This window comes from Prionailurus bengalensis, chromosome D1, assembly GCF_016509475.1.
Source record: "Prionailurus bengalensis isolate Pbe53 chromosome D1, Fcat_Pben_1.1_paternal_pri, whole genome shotgun sequence".
NCBI classification, from domain to species: Eukaryota; Metazoa; Chordata; class Mammalia; order Carnivora; family Felidae; genus Prionailurus; species Prionailurus bengalensis.
In genome coordinates, this window is record NC_057346.1 from 100,894,065 (window position 1) to 100,912,908 (window position 18,844).

An 18,844-nucleotide genomic window follows, 5' to 3' on the forward strand; every position below is an offset into this window, starting at 1 on the left:
GTGGCTCAGTCAGTTAAGCGTCCGACTTCAACTCAGGTCACGATCTCACGGTCCGTGAGTTCGAGCCCCATGTCGGGCTCTGGGCTGATGGCTCAGAGCCTGGAGCCTGCTTCACATTCTGTGTCTCGCTCTGTCTCTGCCCCTCCCGCGTTCATGCTCTGTCTCTCTCTGTCTCAAAAATAAATAAACGTTAAAAAAAAAAAAAAGATCAGAGTGCCCACGCTCACCTCTCCTTTTCAAAATAGCACTGGAATAAAAATCCCTGTGAAATTGTCAGCATTTCTACTTATAGGTCATGCCATCAGTAAAGTGAGAACAGATTGCTTGTAATGTTTCTTAATTTTACTGCTTGTAACAATTTTTCTGATGGTAGCCATTTTCTATCCTGTGGATCTCAGATCAATCATTCAATTTGAATAAAGGCCTTCCCCTGGTCACCTTCTCCATAGTAGAATTCTCCCTGAGTACCCTGTTTGGTCTCTTATTAGCACTGATGAAGACTTTAATTAGCTTACTAAATTGTCCCCTTATTCACTTCCTGACTCTGCTATGAGAATGTAAGGTCCAAGCAGGAAGGACCTGTTGCATAATTCTTTCCCGTATTTCATTAATTGCTGTGTCCTCACTTACAGCATGGTTCCTAGCAATAAATAGGAGGTCCAACTTGAAAAAAAATTACTAATTGAATAAATAGTTGTTATGTCTAAATCTGTGAATAAATATCTATAGCATCTAACCACACTTCAAGGCAGCATAAGTTGAATATTAATGGAAAGAAAAACTTGCTATGGCAAGTGGGGAAATATATGATAAATTAATCTTTCCTAAAACAAAATGACTGGCTTGAAATTTTATTCTTGACTGGCAGTAGTCTTACAATGGTTCTAAAGCTGTTTTGTTTTGTTTTGTTTTGTTTTGTTTTGTTTTGTTTTGTTTGTGTCACATCTTTCTGACCCTCATTATGTGATTTGGCCTAATAGTATCTTTATATAGGTATTTTTTTAAGTTTTTGTGGAAATTCCCAGTGAATTTAATTAAGCAAGAATCAGTGTTGGCAGCTTTCCAATTGTAGGACTTAATGAGGAATGTGGTTAGAAGGAATAAAATGTCCAGTGATGGTTGCCTGCATGGGGAAGAAGAGGCTATGCTCTTAACAACTGATCCACATTTTTGAGGACGTTTTTGTTAGGCTTAAAGCATTACCTAAGGAGAAGCCCAAGCATGTCTCTTTAAAATATCAAGTCGGCCAATCTGACCAAACCAACACTATAGAGTGAGGATGACTAAGCTGTTGAATGGTATTTTTCTATTTAGAAATTAGAAGCAAAGAAATTGCTTGAGAAAAATGGGAGATGGCTGGTGGCTATTTTTCTTACATAAGGATAGTTAGTTCACTACCTTTTTGATATATTATCCTAATGTGATAAATTTTTGTTTTCTCTGTGGACCATGGAATTCCTAGGAAGTGATCTAAAATTTAAAAGCAACCTTCTGAATAACCAGGAGACCTTATGGAGAAAACGGATAGACAGCTGAATGAAATAAAATATATCCTCAAGTAATAAGGCAGCTTTTGCCCTCTCTTGTCAAACTGGATGACAGAAGAAATCCAGGTTGCTGGGAATGAGTAGAAAGCGTTCCTTCAGATTGTAGACCTGCTTTCACAAGTTAAGACTAAAAGTAAGTCCTGGAAACCAGCCTTTGCAATTGTGTGACTCTCTTTATTATGTAAAAGTGAGATCATCTTTAGATGAAGCAAACTTTGATTCCGATTCTGGTTTAATCATTTAAAAATGGCTGACCTTGGGAAAATTAACTAGGTGATCTGAGCCTCAGTTTGTTCACCTGTGAACTGGGAATTATAGCTCATCTTATGGTTACATGAACTGTGATTCATTGAGTTGTGAGTGTGTGATTGGTATCCACTGTAGACATTGTGAGCTGTGGAGTGATAGGTCAGAATCTGATTTAAAAAGGATCAATTGGGCTGCATGAGCAGAATGTACTGATGGAGGCTAGAGTACAAGGGGAGGGATGTGGCAGGAAACCAATGGAGTGGGCCAGGAGAAGTGGGGAGGGAAGGGAAATGATCAAATTTGTGATATGTTTTAAAGGGCACTAATGGCATTTGTTAAAGGTATCAATATGTGACATGAAGATAAGGAAGACATAAAGGCACTGTGATATTTCTTGTCTGAGCAATGACATTTAATGAATTGTGGAACACTGGACTTATGGTGAAAAATGAAAAATTTAGTTTTATAAGTACAGAATTGATATCCTATTGGAGATGTCCAAAGTTAGAGATGTTGCATATGTGAAGTTTAAAAATTAAGGGGAGACATAAGAGTGGAATGCTTTCACATTTATTGGTCAGAAAAAGGGGGATATCCAACCAAAGACCCTAATAAAGAGGGATGAGACACTCTAGGGTGGTGACCTTCCATTCCAAATTTGATCCCCTCACTTTGAATATGCCAGTTATCTTACATGGTTCTCAAGTATTTCAGTCTTGTGACATGAACTGTGCACCTTTCCGTGGAATTCTCTTGTCCTCCTTTTTTGTCCTTCTACTTTTGCTTTAGATAACTCAGCTAAAGCATTGCTTCCTCTGACATGTCTTCATTGATTGCTCTTTGACTGATATATTCCTACACTGTGTGTCACTTATTACATTGGCGATCATTATGTATGCTCTTTCAGAGTGTAGGAAACCATGGCTTATTTAACTTGGGAATCACAGCATCAGTGAAATACTCCACACAAACAGGTAGTCTTCTACTTTTTTTAAATTGATGAATCAATAAAAGATTAATCTTATTATGCATTTAAGTTTCCCTCCTTGTTTTCTAGGAAACCTACATCTAATATGTGAATCAGGTCCTATACAGACTGGATGGAATCAAAGAACAACGTAACTTTCTTTGTCCTCCTGGGCCTCACACAGGATGGAAAGGAACAGAAGTTTCTGTTTGTTATATTCTTGCTCTTCTATATTTTGACGGTGGTGGGCAACCTGCTCATTGTGGTGACTATAGCTGTCAGTAAGACGCTGGGCTCTCCTATGTACTTGTTTCTTGCTAACTTATCTTTTATGGATGTCACTTATTCATCTTGCATTTCCCCCAGATTGATTTCGGACTTGTTCTTTGGGGAAAATACCATATCCTTCCAATCTTGTATGACCCAGCTATTTACAGAGCACCTTTTCGGTGGATCAGAGGTCATTCTTCTGCTGGTGATGGCTTATGACCGCTATGTGGCCATCTGTAAGCCCTTGCGTTATTTGGTTGTCATGAGGCAAGAGGTGTGTGTTGTGCTGCTGGTAGGGTCCTGGGTTGGAGGTTTTCTGCATTCAGCTATTCAAGTTAGCACGATTTATAGTCTCCCATTCTGTGGTCCCAATGTCATTGATCATTTCATCTGTGAAATGTACCCCTTACTGAGACTTGCCTGTACTGACACATATGTCATTGGCCTGTTAGTGGTGGCCAACGGAGGGATGATGTGCACAATTGTGTTTGTGCTCTTGCTCATCTCTTATGGTGTCATCTTGCACTCTCTAAAGAACCTTAGTCTGGAAGGGAGGCGGAAAGCCCTCCAGACCTGTGGTTCCCACATCACTGTGGTGGTCTTCTTCTTTGTGCCATGTATTTTCATGTACGTGAGACCTGCTAAGACCTTCCCCATTGACAAATCAGTGAGTGTGTTTTTTACAGTTATAACCCCTATGCTGAACCCCCTGATCTATACTCTGAGAAATTCTGAGATGACAAATGCGATGAAGAAGCTCTGGATGAGAAATGTCGTATCAGTTGGTGTATAAGTGCATTATCCACCATGAAGAGAATTATTTGACATTGGATGCCATTTTATAAGAATGCAGATGTCTTTTTAAAATGATTCTGAGTTCCCTTGTTCAAAGAACTTAATTATTTTTAAAGTATGAACTGGATAATTGTGCTTTAATAACAATTTCCCTCCCTGGTAGAATCTATAGTCCATTATCCCTTGGAGATTGCTTCATTTAGAAAGGTGCAATACCTTCATAGCAAGGTATCAACAATACGTGATTATTTAGTAAATTTTTATGGTTAATTTTCAATCAATTTATGTTTTTTAATTTTTTTGATACTTAGTAATATTTTAGTTATATTCTTGTTATTTCAGGTAATTCTTTTCATTATGATAATTATAATGTTAATGATATATAGACTGTCTTGTTCAGTAAATTTCTGTTGCCTTATCTGCAAAATATTTTGTGTAACACTTTTATTTTTACAAGAAAATTGATGTGTAATGGATAATAATGAATAGTAAAAGAGAACACCTTACATAATGGGATAAAATGTGAATAAATTACCTACTCATCTCTCAACACGGTCTCTATTCCTCTTTCCCCAGAGGAAGTCACTTAATCTGTTTCTTAAGCCTCTTGAGGTATTAACATCATTTGTATTTATGTATGCAAATTTTTCTCTGTGTATTTAAATATTTGTTTTTACTATCAACTTACTTTTTTTAAAATAAACTTTTAAGTTTAGGATAGTTTTGTTTATTTTTGATTTTTCAGTTGAAAAATTGTCCTACAATATTATCCTAGTTTCGGGTACACAACATAGCGACTGAACTATCATGTACACTAAGAAATGCTCATTATGATCATTGTAGCTTCCATCTGGTTAACATAACAAGTTGCTACAACATATTGGATGTGTTCCCTATGCTATACTTTTCATTCTTGTGATGTAATTATTTTATAAGTGAAACTCTGTACCCTTTATCTCCTTCACCCATTTTGCCTATCCCTCCATCCCCCTCAACTCTGGCAACTGCCAGTTTGTTCTCTGTATGCGTGAGTTTGTTCCTGGTTTTTGTTTTTGTTTTTGTTTTTGTTTTTTTTTAAATTCCACGTATAAGTGAAATCATTTGCAACATCTTGAAGATATTGCATACTAGTCCATAGAGTTCTCTTAGTTTTTCTTGTACTGCACCTTACTTATTAACATATACTAAAATAAATATATCCATTCCTGTTCATGTTTTTACTAACCTTGTTTTTTTGACAAAGAAGTTTGCTATAATTGTATGCTTGTGAATAAGTGCAAGTATGAGTTCTTAGGAGTGGAATTGTTGAGATATGTATTTGAAACAATGATCACATAGTTAAATGTCGATATTCATAGGTATCGCCAAAGTGCCGTCCTAGAGATTGCCCCAGTAGCTACACTGATGCTCACCGTCTGTGAGGGTACTTCAGTCCACATTCTTAACCACCTGTAGCTGACGAATATTTGTGGCATAGAACAATCTGACTAAATTGTAATCTTTCTTATTGTTTATCTTTCCAGATATTGAATATGGTTAGTATTTCTTTTTCTGGGAATCATCTATTAATACCGTTACCTATTTCATTCAATTGTTGCTCATTTCCATACTGATTCTTACTGATTACATTCTAAGAAAGGATCCCTTTTACTATTGTGAATGTAAGTATTATCTTTCTGACTACTGGTGTGTTTGTAGCTTCTGTATACTCTGTAGAACGCTTTTGGTGTGTAATGATGTTTTCTTTAAAAACATTTTTTTAATGTTTACTTATTTGTGAGAGAGAGAGACAGAGACAGAGCTTGAGCAGGGAAGGGGCAGAGAGAGAGGGAAACACAGAATCCGAAGCAGGCTCCAGGCTCTGAGCTGTCAGCACAGAGCACAGTGTGGGGCTCAAATTCACTAGCTGTGAGATCATGACCTGGGCCAAAGTCGGATGCTTAACTGACTGAGCCACTCAGGTGCCCAATGTTTTCTTTTAAATCCAATAAGGATTTTTTTTAAAGACTCTTTGTTCATACCAAAATATTCTTCAACTATATTTGAGCACTTAATTTTTAAAGTATTTTTGAGGTTATGTATCATGCATTAGAACTTTTGTTGCATTTGGAATTTATTTTGATCTATGAGTTGAAAAGAGAGAATTTTAGTGGATTTTCTAAAATTTAAGATTTTTTTAATAGTTGCATATTTTTCTTTTTCCCATTGACTTGAAATCCTGATATTATATTCCTAAGCCCCATATATGTTTGTATCCAATTCAAGAATCAATTCTGTTTCATTGATCTCTTTATTCATGTCCCAGTTGATATGAAATATAGTTGCTTTGATACAATGACACATTTTGATATGTGATGAGACCAGCAGTCCCTCCTTAATATGCTTTTTCAGAATTATGTCTAGTTTTGCATATTTACATTTCCAAATCAAGTTTAAAATGAAATAGTAAGTTTACATTTAAATAAGATAATACAAGTTTAACATTACAATAAGTTTACAATGAAGTTAAACAGGTTTAAAATAGCATAGTTATAAAACAAAAGTCAGTTATGATTTTCAAGAAGATTCAATTAGAGAAGATTAAGGAAATTTACCTCTTCCGAGTGCTGAGAACTGTTATCCCCCACCAGGTCTTGACATTTAACATTGGGTACTGCTTCCATTTTCCACCTGTATGACTTATCCCTTCTAGAAGTCTGCTGTTCATCCTCCATGACCCCTGAAATGCTGCCTGGCACTTTTCTGTAAGAAAACCATCTCTTTGAGGAAGTACATGCCTTATGTCTTTGCTGAGCATCCATGTGGCCATCTGCAAACCCCAGCACCATGACATCATCACGAGTGACAGGGATATGGCTTCCTCTTTCAGGTGGCATGTGCTAGAGACTTTGTCTCAGCAGCCATTCAGGTCCTCTTCACAGCGCGGCTGTGTGTGTGTGGCCCCAATGTCATAGACCATTTGTGTGTGATGTAAACCCATTTTTGAAAGTTGTCTGCATGGACCCAATCGTACCCTTGGTCTCTTTGTTGCTGTCGACAGTGGGTTCATTGACCTGTTAACGTTTTCTTCTTGATGGTCTCATAGGTGGTCATCTTCTACTACTCTTGCTCCCTGAAGACCTATAGCTTCAAGAGGAGACACAAAGCCATGTCCACCTGTGTCCCTCACGTCACTGTGGTGGTCTTAGTATTGTGTCCATATATTTATATATTTGCACCCAATCACCACCTTTTCCACTGATCAAGTTGTGGCTGGGTTGTATACCACAGTAACTCCCTTGTTAAACTTCTTAAACCTGTGCACTCAGAAATTTGGAGGTGAAAAATGCCGTGAGGAAGTTCTGGAGGAAAAAAGGTAACTGAGAGATATCCGTAACTTTATTAAATGTTGGTCTCTTTAATGGAAAAGAGATAAGAAGATACTTTCTGTGGTGCAGAGGCACATGAACACTATTTGTCCCAAGTATGTTTATTTTCACATATAGGCACTGTGAGGAAAGGTCCAGGCAGGAAATTATTTATCATTGTAAAAATAGCGTATTTAGACTTATGTATGTCTAATTGATTGTCAAAGTTTAACGTACTATCCGAATTAGAGTTCTTGTAAATGCAGATTATCAGGACACAGCTCTGGAGATTTTCATTTACTAGCTTTGTTGTTGAATGACATACTACTTTCTAAAGAGGTGTATGTGGGGCGCCTGGGTGGCTCAGTCGGTTGAGCGTCCGACTTCAGCTCAGGTCACAATCTCATGGTTCGTGAGTTCGAGCCCCACGTCAGGCTCTGGGCTGATGGCTCAGAGCCTGGAGCCTGCTTCCGATTCTGTGTCTCCCTCTCTCTGCCCCTCCCCCATTCATGCTCTGTCTCTCTCTGTCTCAAAAATAAATAAACATTAAAAAAAATAAAAAAAAATAAAAAAAATAAAGAGGTGTACGTAAAGCCAAAGAGTTCTGCATGTACTCTTGCTATTGTGCTGTGCTTTGTGTTGACATCATGCACCTTTTAATGAAGTCAACTTAGTTTTTACACTTAGTTTTTAACTTGTAGTAAAATACAAATAACAAACTTGCAGTATTAGCCATTTGTAAGTGCATAGTTCAGGGGTGTTGAGTTAATTCACATTGTCATGATGGTTAGTTAAGTTAATTCATCTTGGTTATGCAAACACAAGCACCATCTGCCTCCAAAGCTTTTTCATCTTCCCAGATTGAAATTCCCCACTCATTAAACATTAATTCTCTATTTCCCTTTCTCTGGGCCTTAGAAGATACCATTCTACTTACTTTCTGTCTATGAATTTGGCTACTGTAAGCACCATATGTAAGTGGAATCATACGTTAAATTGTCTTTTTGTGACTTTTTTCACTTAATAAGTGAATGTATGTGTTAGCATGTGTCAGAATTTCCTTCATTTTTAAGGGTGAATAATAACCCGTTGTGTACATAAACCTCACACTGTTCATACATTTATCTGTCAGTAGACACTTTGGCTGCTTCTACTTTCTGTCTATTATGAATTATAGTGCCATGAATATAGATATAGAAATATCTGTCTGAGACTGTGGTTTCTATGATTTTGTGTATATACCCCAATTGTGGATCATATAATAATTTTTTGCTTAATTTTTTAGGAACTACCATAACATTTTCCATAGCAGCTACATCATTTTACATTCCCACCAGAATGCATGGTTGTTCCCATTTCTCCACTTTCTTACATGTGTTGTTATCATTACATTTTTTTGGTAATAGCTCTCCCGTTGGATGTGAAATGGTATTGCACGATGGTTTTGAAGTACCTTTCCTAAGGAAAATGATTAATGTAATGTAAGCACATCTTTTCATGTGCTTATAGGGCATTCATGCGTCTCTTCTGGAGAAATGTCTACTGAAGTCCTTTTCTCATTAAAAAAAAATTTTTTAATGTTTATTTATTTACTTTGAGATGGAGAGAGAGCAAGTGGGGGAGGGGCAGAGAGAGGAGGAGAGAGAGAATCCCAAGCATGCTCTGCGCTCTCAGGCACTGGCACTTTTGCTGTAACAAAACCATCTCTGTCAGGAAATACACGACTTAAGTCTTTGCTGAGCATCCATGTGGCCATCTGCAAACCCCTGTACTATGACATCATCATGAGTGACTGGGATATGGCTTCCTCTTTCAGGTAGCATGTGTGAGAGGCTTTGTCCTTGCAGCCACTCATGTGAGACTCGAACTCACAAACTGTGATATCATGACCAAACCCAAAGTTATGAATTTTTCTTTCACGTTTTCTTCCAAGAGTCTCATAGTTCTGTCTAGTAGTTGAGGTCTTTGTTCCATTTTAAGTTAATTTTTGTATATGCTGTGCATTAAGGGTTCAGTTTTATTTTTTTTTTTTTGTGGATATCCAGTTTCACAGCACCATTTTTTTTAACCACCTGTCCTCTCCCCATGAATGTTCTTGTCACCTGTTGACAATCATTTGAAGACATATGAAAAGTTTATAGGCTCTGTATTTTATTTCATTGTTATGTCCATCTTTATGCCAACATCATACTGTTTCGATTACTGTAGCTTTGTAATAAGTTTTAGAACCAGGAAGTCCTAAACTGTTTGTTTGTTTCCCAAGGTTATCTTGGCTGCATTGAGTTTCCACCAGAATCTTAGGATGGATTTATTTATTTCAACAAAAAACTTTTTTTTTTTAAATTTTGATAGGGATTGCATTCAAAATGTAGATTACTTTAGGTAGCGTTAACATCTTAATAACATGAGCCACATCAGTTCTTGCCATTTATTTGTGTCTTCTAGAATATTTTTCAGCAACATTTTGTAGTTTTTCATTGTACAAAACTTTTGCTTCCTTGTTTAAGTTTATTCTCAAGTACTTTGCTCTCTTTGAAGCTATTGTAAATGGAAGTATTGTCTTAATTCCCTCTCTGGGTTGTCATTGGTAGCACAGAAATTCAGCGTCTTTCTGTGAAAACAAAACAAAACAGAACAGAACAACCAAAACCAGAAAACTCCCAACAAATTGGGTGTAGAAGGAATGTACCTCAACATAAGAAAGGCCACGTATGACTGATCCACAGGTAACATCACACTCAACGGGGAAATGTTGAAAGCTTTCCCAATCAGGAACAAGATGAAAGTGCCCATGATACCCCTCCTTTTCAACATGGCACTGGGATAAAAATCCCTGTGACATTTTTAGTGACATGAGGTTATTTTGCTTACTTAATTTTTACTAAATTTTACTATAACAGTTTTTCTGATGGTAGCCGCTTTCTATCCTGTGGATCTCAGCTTAAGCATCAACTTTAAAGAAAGGCCTTCCCTGGTCACCTCCATAGTAGAATTCTGAGTACCCTGTTTGCTCTCTTATTAGCACTGATGAAGACTGTAATTAGCTTACTAAATTGTCCCCTTATTTACTGTCTGACTTTATTATGAGAATATAGACTTCATTCCGGAAGGACCTTATACATGATTTTTCCCATCGTTAATTGCTGGATCCTCACTCTTAGTACATTTCCTATCATTAAAGAGTTGCTCCATATAAGAAAAATACTTAAACAAAAAAACTTGAATAGTGATTACATTAAAATTTATGAATAAATATTTAAAATATGTAACAACACTTCTAGGCAGAGTTAATTGAGTATTAAATAAAGTGAAGGAAAAACATTATACGACAAGTGGGGAAATATATGATAAATTAATCTTTACTGGAACAAAATAATGGCTGAAATTTTATTCTTGACTGGCAAAGGTCTCATAATGGTTTTAAAGCTTTTTTTGTTTTGTTTTGTTTTTGCTCCATGTTATATCTTATAGGCCTTCATTATGTGATTTAGTCTAGTAGTATCTTACGTTTAGATGTGCTTTCAAACTTTTGCGAAAATCTGAGTGAATTATGTAATTAAGCAAGAATCAGTCTTGGACACTTTCCAATCCTATAATTTAAGGAGGAATGTGGTCAGAAGGGATGAAATGTCCAGTTATCTTTGCCTGTATGGGGCAGAAGATGCTAGAACTGATAAAATTTTCAGGAGGTCCTTCTTAGGCTTAAAATATTGCTTAAGAAAAAGTACAAGAGTGTCTCTCAAATTTCAAGTCAACTATTATGCCCAAACCAATACTATAGAATGATAAGGACTCACTAGCTGAATGGTATTTTCTATTTAGAAATTAGTGGGAAAGAAATTACCTGAGAAGGTCTCCTTGGGAAATGGCTGGTGGCTCTCTCCTTATGTAAGGATAAGAGGATCCTTGTCTTTTTATCCTAATGCGATCAATTTTTGTTTTTCTGTGTAGACCATGAAATTCCTAGGATGCAATCTACAGTGCAAATAAAAACAACCTTCTGAATAAGAAGGAGACTCTACAGAGAAAATGGATAGACAATTGATTGAAATAAAATATATCCTCACGTAATAATGCAACTTTTTGTCCTCTCTTGTCAAACTGGATGACAGAGGAAATCCAGGTGGTTGGAAATGAGTAAAAAGTGTTCCTTCAGATTGTGGATTTGCCTTCACAAGATAAGACTAACAGTAAATAGTCGAAACCAGCTTTTGTAATTGTGTTTGACTATCTTTATTATGTAAAAGTGAGATCACTTGGAGATAAAGAAAACTTTCATTCCAATTCTAATTTTATCACTTAAAAATGGGTGACCTTGGGAAAATAAATTAGATGATCTGATGAGCCTCAGTTTGTTTAACTGTGAAATGGGGATTATAATTCCTGTTACTGTAAGATGAACTGTGATTCATTAAGTTGTGAGTGTGTGATTGGAATCCACTGTAGGCATTGTAAGCAGTGGAGTAATAGACCAGAATCATATTTAAAAAGGATCATTTTTAAGTTGCATCAAGAGGGGCGCCTGGGTGGCGCAGTCGGTTAAGCGTCCGACTTCAGCCAGGTCACGATCTCGCGGTCCGGGAGTTCGGGCCCCGCGTCGGGCTCTGGGCTGATGATGGCTCAGAGCCTGGAGCCTGTTTCCGATTCTGTGTCTCCCTCTCTCTCTGCCCCTCCCCCGTTCATGCTCTGTCTCTCTCTGTCCCAAAAATAAATAAACGTTAAAAAAAAAAAAAATTTAAGTTGCATCAAGAGAGCCAATTGATGGAAGCCAGAATGAAAGGGGAGGGACAAGGCTAGTGTGGTGGGCCATAAGAAGAGGGAAGGGGAGGGAAATGATTAAATTTGTGATATATACATATATTTTTAAATGTTTATTTATTATTGAGAGAGAGAGACAGAGACAGAGACAGAGAGAGAGAGAGAGAGAGAGAGCGCGTTGGGGAGGGCAGAGAGAGAGTGGGAGACACAGAATCTGAAGCAGGCTCCAGGCTCCAAGCTGCCAGCACAGAGCCCTACGTGAGGCTTGAACTCACAAACTGTGAGATCATGACCTGAGCTGAAGTTGTATGCTTAACTGACTGAGCTCCCCCCCACCGGTGCCCCAAATTTGTGATATATTTTAAAGGAGGTTAAAGATTTGTTGAAGAGATCAATATGCGATATAAGAGCAAGAAAACAAGAAGGGCACTGTGATGGTTTTTGTCTGAGCAATGACGTGGAAGATGATTCCATTTAATGAGGTGGGGACCACCTATGTTTGTTGCTGAAAAGTAAAAAATTGGTTTTATAAGTCCTGAACTGATACCCAATTGGAGATGTCCAAAGTTGGAGATGTTGCATATATGAAGTTAAGGGAGAGACACGATAGTGGAATGCTTCCACATTTATTGGTCAGGAAAATGGGGCATATCCAACCAGGGAAGTGACCTTCCATTCCTAATTTGATCCATTCAATTTGAATATGTCAATTACCTTAAATCGGTCTCAAGTATTTTACTTTTGTGACTTTATAAACTGTGCATCTTGTCGTGAATTCCCTTGTTCTCTTTTCTTGTCCTTCCATTTTCCCTTTAAAAGTCAGTTAAAGCCTTGTTTTCTCCGGGAAGACTTCTCTGATTGCATTTACTACTTGGTTGATATATTCTTACCCACGACCTTTGTATTGTGTAACCCTTTTCATAATATTTTTATTAAATTGATGTGATTATTATGTATTTATCACTGAGTATATGAAAGCATGGCTTATTCAACTTGGAAACCGCAGCATCTATGAAACACTCCACACAAACAGGTAGTCCTTCTACATTCTTTAATTGAATTAATCAATAAAAAATTAATCTTATAATGCATTTAAGTGTCCCCCCCCTCCCCGCCTTGTTTTGTAGATCACCTGCTTCTAATGTGAGAAGTCAGCTCCTATGCAGACTGGATGGCATCCAGAAACAATGTAACCCACTTTGTCCTCTTGGGCCTCACACAGGATGGAAAGGAACACAAGGTCCTTTTTATTATATTCTTGCTCTTCTATATTTTGACCGTGGTGGGCAACCTGCTCATTGTGGTGACTCTAGCTGTCAGTAAGACCCTGGGCTCCCCTATGTACTTGTTTCTTGCTAACTTATCTTTTATGGATGTCACTTATTCATCTTGCATTTCCCCCAGATTGATTTCAGACTTGTTATTTGGGAAAAACTCCATATCCTTCCAATCTTGTATGACCCAGCTATTTACAGAGCACCTTTTCGGTGGATCAGAGGTCATTCTTCTGCTGGTGATGGCTTATGACCGCTGTGTGGCCATCTGTAAGCCCTTGTGTTATTTGGTTGTCATGAGGCAAGAGGTGTGTGTTGTGCTGCTGGTAGGGTCCTGGGTTGGAGGTTTTCTGCATTCAGCCATTCAAGTTAGCACGATTTATAGTCTCCCATTCTGTGGTCCCAATGTCATTGATCATTTCATCTGTGAAATGTACCCCTTACTGAGACTTGCCTGTACTGACACATGTGTCATTGGCCTGTTGGTGGTGGCCAACGGAGGGATGATGTGCACAATTGTGTTTGTGCTCTTGCTCATCTCTTATGGTGTCATCTTGCACTCTCTAAAGAACCTTAGTCTGGAAGGGAGGCAGAAAGCCCTCCAGACCTGTGGTTCCCACATCACTGTGGTGGTCTTCTTCTTTGTGCCATGTATTTTCATGTACGTGAGACCTGCTAAGACCTTCCCCGTTGACAAATCATTGAGTGTTTTATACAGTCATAACCCCCATGCTGAACCCCCTGATCTACACTCTGAGAAATTCTGAGATGACAAATGCTATAATGCAGCTGTGGAGGAGAATGTGCACATGAAGTAGTAAGTGAGTGTATCATCCCTCATGAAGGGAGTAACTTAGCATTAGGGCCAGTCTTCTCAAGTGTTGAAGTCCTTTTTACTGTAAATGCATTTACAGTTGGAGTCAATAAATAATCTGCAATGAAAACATAAGTGAAATACAGAGTTACGCTAATTCATAATTAGTTGCTCCATTTACTTTTATTACTCTTATTTTCATTCTTAATTTTATTTCTATTCAGTTTCTTGTCTTTTATTTATATTCTTTTCATTGTTAAAATATTTGTTGCTATATAGACTTTCTTCTCTATTTAATTTCTTTCCATTACATACGAGATTTTAATATAATAGTTACTTTAAAAAAGTTTATTTATTCATTTTATGAGAGAGAGAGAGAGAGAGAGAGAGAGAGAGAGAGAGGAGAGTGGAGGTGGGGGGACAGAGAGAGAACCCCCTACAGCCTCCTTGCTGTCAGTGCAAAGCCCTACACAGAGCTCTATCTCATGAATCACAAGATCATGACCTGAGCTGAAATCATGGGTAGGACACTTAAACAACTAAACCATCCAGGTGCCCCAACATTTTAATATATATTTGAAAGTATAGTAGATAATAATAAACATTAAAAATAGAATCCATACTAAGGGGACATAGTATGGAATAAACATCCTCCCCATCTCTCACTGTAGTCTCCCTGTTCTATATGTAATCAGTATACTAAGAGTATCATTGTTTCTAAGACTTCTCAATTAATAATCTTTGCTAATAAAATCATATTTCCATATATGTGTTTGTGTTTATGTCTCTGTGTATAACTTGTGTACTTACTACTCAGCCTCTGAAGATCTTTCCGTATCAGTCTATAGATGTAATTCATTCTCAGGTTCCTCATACTGCCTAAAACTTCTCTATAAAGATACAGTAAAATTAGTGTTTCCAGTCCTTTTCACGTTCCTGAGCCTTTTTCTATGGTCAATAACTCTGTCTTTGTGAAAATTTTCAAGTATGAGTTTTAGAAGTGGAATTGTTCCATCATTTGTTATGTGTATTTGAAATCGTTGATAATGGAGTTATTGCCCAAATATCATCCATGAGCTTGGACCAAATTACACTACTTCCCTTGGTCTAGAAAACACCTTTTTGTGCACATTCTCATCAACCAGTGCTTGACAAACATTTATGGTATTTTAGAATCTGATTAAAGGACTTGTGTTTCATTACTTTAATTGAAATTCAGTAACTATAATTGAACTTGAGCATCTATTCATATGTTTAAAATTATTATATTATTCTTTTGTGAATTATATATTAATGACTTTTACCTGCTTTATTTGATTGCTGATCTTTTCCATGTGGATTTGTGTGATTTAGTCATACAGTGAAGAAGCTATCCCTTTCACCATTGTATGTGTATATTCAATTTGGATATGATTCAGTTTGGATATTATTATAGCATGCAGAATATTTTTGGTCACGTAGAAATATTATTACATTTATATAATCAAATCTCTTAATAATGTCTTTGGCTTTTGTATCTTGCTCAGAACATCTTTCACTATTTCAGTGTTAAAATATTCTTCCACATGCTTTCCAACGTTTAACTTTTTCATTGTTTTGTGATCATATATTTTACATTGAATTTTTTGATCCATCTACATTTTGATGTAAGGAGTTACTAGAGATTAAATTGTATTTATTTTTCTAGGTATTTGTACAGATGTATCCTTCTTTTCCCCCATTGCTTTGATATCCTAAGTTTGTATTCTAAAATATGGCATATGCTTAGATCCAATTAAGACTCTGTTATTTTCCATTTTTTTCATTCATGTGCCATTTAAGATACAATGTAATTGCACTTAATTTATAAGACACCTTGATATCTGACAAGCCTAGTACTCCATACTATTTCTTATCAGAACTGTGTCTATTCTTTCATATTTATGTTTTAACATAAAAATTTAGTAGGTTACTCTGGTAAAAACTAAGTTTAATTAATATTTTCAATGCAATTTGATTTAGAAAGAGCTAATATCTTTAGAGAATTGAGAATTCTCATCCAAAAACTGGGTAGGTCTTTTCATTTAACAAACCTTCTTTGATGTTCATATAGACCTAGTGTGTTTCTTTGTAAATGTAGTCTTTTTGAGTAAATTTCTTTTATGCTCTTTTGCAAATAGAATCTTATATTATGTTTTCCAAGTGTCTGTTGTTTCAGTGTAGAAAATGTTTTTTCCCCACTTTTAAATAAGATATAATCTTCATAGTACATATTTCATCCTTTTTAGTCTACGTTCCCCCAAGTTTTGACAAATACATACAGTTATGTATGGTATGGTAAACACCATCACCATCAGTATGTGAATGTTTCATCACCAAAAACATTTCTCCATGTATCTTTGTAGGCCCCTTCTACTCTAGCCTCTAGATCCTGGCCAATTCTGATCTATTTCTATCCCTATTGTTCTATCTTTTCCAGAATGTCATATGAATTGAATCATCCAGATAGAGTCCTTTTTTCTTCTACCTTTATTGAGGTTTAATTGACTGATTGAAATTGTATAGATTTAAGATGCAATATGTGATGATTTGATATATGTACACATTGTGAAGCGGTTACCACAATCAAACTCATGAACACATCTATTACCTCACATATTTTTTCTTTTTTTTTAAATGGTAAGACCACTTAAAATGTACTCTTAGCAAATTTCAAGTAAATAATAAGAGTATTATTAACCAGAGACACCATGCTGTATATTAGATCCTCAGAATTTATTCATCTTATAACTGAAAGTTTCTAGTTTTTGAACATCATTTTGCCGACTCCTTGTCCCTGGCAATCAACATTTTCCCCTCTGCCTCTATAAATTTGACTTTTTTTTTTGCTTCCACATATAAATGAGGTCATATAGTGTTTGCCTTTATGTATCTGGCTTATTTCACTTAACGTGGCTTGTTTCACTTAACGTCCTCCAGGTTCATCCATGTCTCAAAAGGCAGAATTTCCCTTTTTATGACTGAATAATATTCCACTGTTTATATATGCCTCATTTCTTTGTCTCTTCATCATTAACAGACACTTGGGTTGTTTTTGTATCTTGGCTATTGTGAATAACTCTTCAATGAGCATGGGGGTGCAGATATCTCAAGATACTGATATCATTTCCTTTGGATATATATATACCTAGAGGTAGGATTGCTATATCATAGGAATAGTCCTACTTTTAATTATTTTAGGAATTTCCATAGTGTTTTTCACAGTGATTGCACCAATTTACATTCCCACCAACAGTTTATAAAGGTTTCACCTTTTCTACAGCCTCACCAACAAGCTTCTTTTATAAGGGTTAATTTCATTCATGAGAGCTCTGCCCTCATGATCTAATCACCTCCCAAAGGCACACCTCCTAATACCATTACATTGGACATTAGGATTTGAAAATATGAGTTTTGGGGAATACAAATGTTCAAACAATAGCTCAGGTCCAATTTCATTCTTTTGCATATTGATATCCAGTTTTCCAAGCATAACAAAGTAACTTTCCTTTCTCCACAGTATGTTCTCGGCCCCGTTTTCAAAGATCAATTGACTGTATATACATGTAATTATTTCTGAGCTTTCTTTTCTATTCCATGGGTCTGCATACCTGTTTTAATGCCAGAACTATACTCTTGATTACCGTAATTTTGTAATATATTTTGTGATGTCTCTAGCTTTTTTCTTTCTCAAGATTGTTTTGGCTACATGGGGTCTTTGGGGTTCTTTCTGAATTTTATAATTTTTTTTTCAGTTTCTGTGAAAATTGCCATTGGAGTTTTGATAGGGATTGTATTGAATCTGCAGATTAACTTGGATAGTATGGACATTTAAATAATATTTATTCTTTCAATCCATGAACACAGGATATCTTTCCTTTTATTTGTATCTTTAATTTCTTCATCAATGTCATATCATTTTAAGGGAGCAAATTATTCATTTCCTTGGTTAAATTTATTCCTAAGTATTTTATTCTTTTTGATGGCATTATAAATGGGATTTTCTTAATTTGGTTTTTGGATGGTTAATTGCTAGTATGTATAATGCAACGGGATTTTTAAAAATTTTTTTTATTAAAAAAATTTTTTTAGATTTATTTATTTTTGAGAGACAGAGAGAGACAGAGCGTGAGCAGGAGAGGGACAGACAGAGACACAAAATCCGAAGCAGACTCCAGGCTCTGAGCTGTCAGCACAAAGCCCGATGCGGGGCTCGAACCCATGAACCATGAGATCATGACCTGAGCCGAAGTCAGATGCTTAACCGACTGAGCCACGCAGGTGCCCCTGCAGCTGGATTTTGTATATTGATTTTGGATTTTGCAACTTCATTGAATTTGTTTATTAGTTCTAACAGTTTTTGGTGGAACATTTAGGGTTCTTTATATATAAGATCATGTCCAGTATGTAGTCTTTTCAATCTGGCTTCTTTCTCTTACTATTATGCATTTAAGATTTATGGATATCACTGTGTTTATCAGCAGTTCATTGATTTTTATTGCTGAGTACTATTCCATCTTATGGATATATGAGGGTTTGTTTATCCCTTTTTTGGTTGAGAGGTATTGGGTTATTTTCAGATATTTGAAATTATGAGTGAAACTACTATAAATATTCATGTATGGGTTTTTGCATGAATGTAAGTTCCATTACAATTGGATACGTTCGTAAGAGCAGGCAAGATGGGTCTTATGGTGAGTGTATAATTTCATAAAACACTTTTAAACTGTTTTCCAAAGGGTAGCATATTACCAGCAGAGAATAACATTTCTAGGTTTTCTCTACCTTTGTCAGAACCTGGTATT

The 18,844-nt window shown here is 36.3% G+C and overlaps 2 protein-coding genes across 2 annotated transcripts; both read left to right on the plus strand.

Moving 5' to 3' along the window:
• Window positions 1–2,881: 2,881 nt before the first annotated feature.
• On the plus strand, window positions 2,882–3,826 carry LOC122484318 (olfactory receptor 4A47-like). The gene has a single exon (XM_043582282.1). It carries the CDS (start codon window positions 2,897–2,899, stop codon window positions 3,824–3,826), a length of 930 nt encoding a protein of 309 aa, XP_043438217.1. The 5' UTR covers window positions 2,882–2,896.
• Window positions 3,827–13,104: 9,278 nt separating this feature from the next.
• Window positions 13,105–13,974, plus strand: LOC122482714 (olfactory receptor 4A47-like). Its single transcript, XM_043579013.1, has one exon. The coding sequence runs from the start codon at window positions 13,105–13,107 to the stop codon at window positions 13,972–13,974; it is 870 nt and encodes a 289-aa protein (XP_043434948.1).
• The last annotated feature ends 4,870 nt before the right edge of the window (window positions 13,975–18,844 follow it).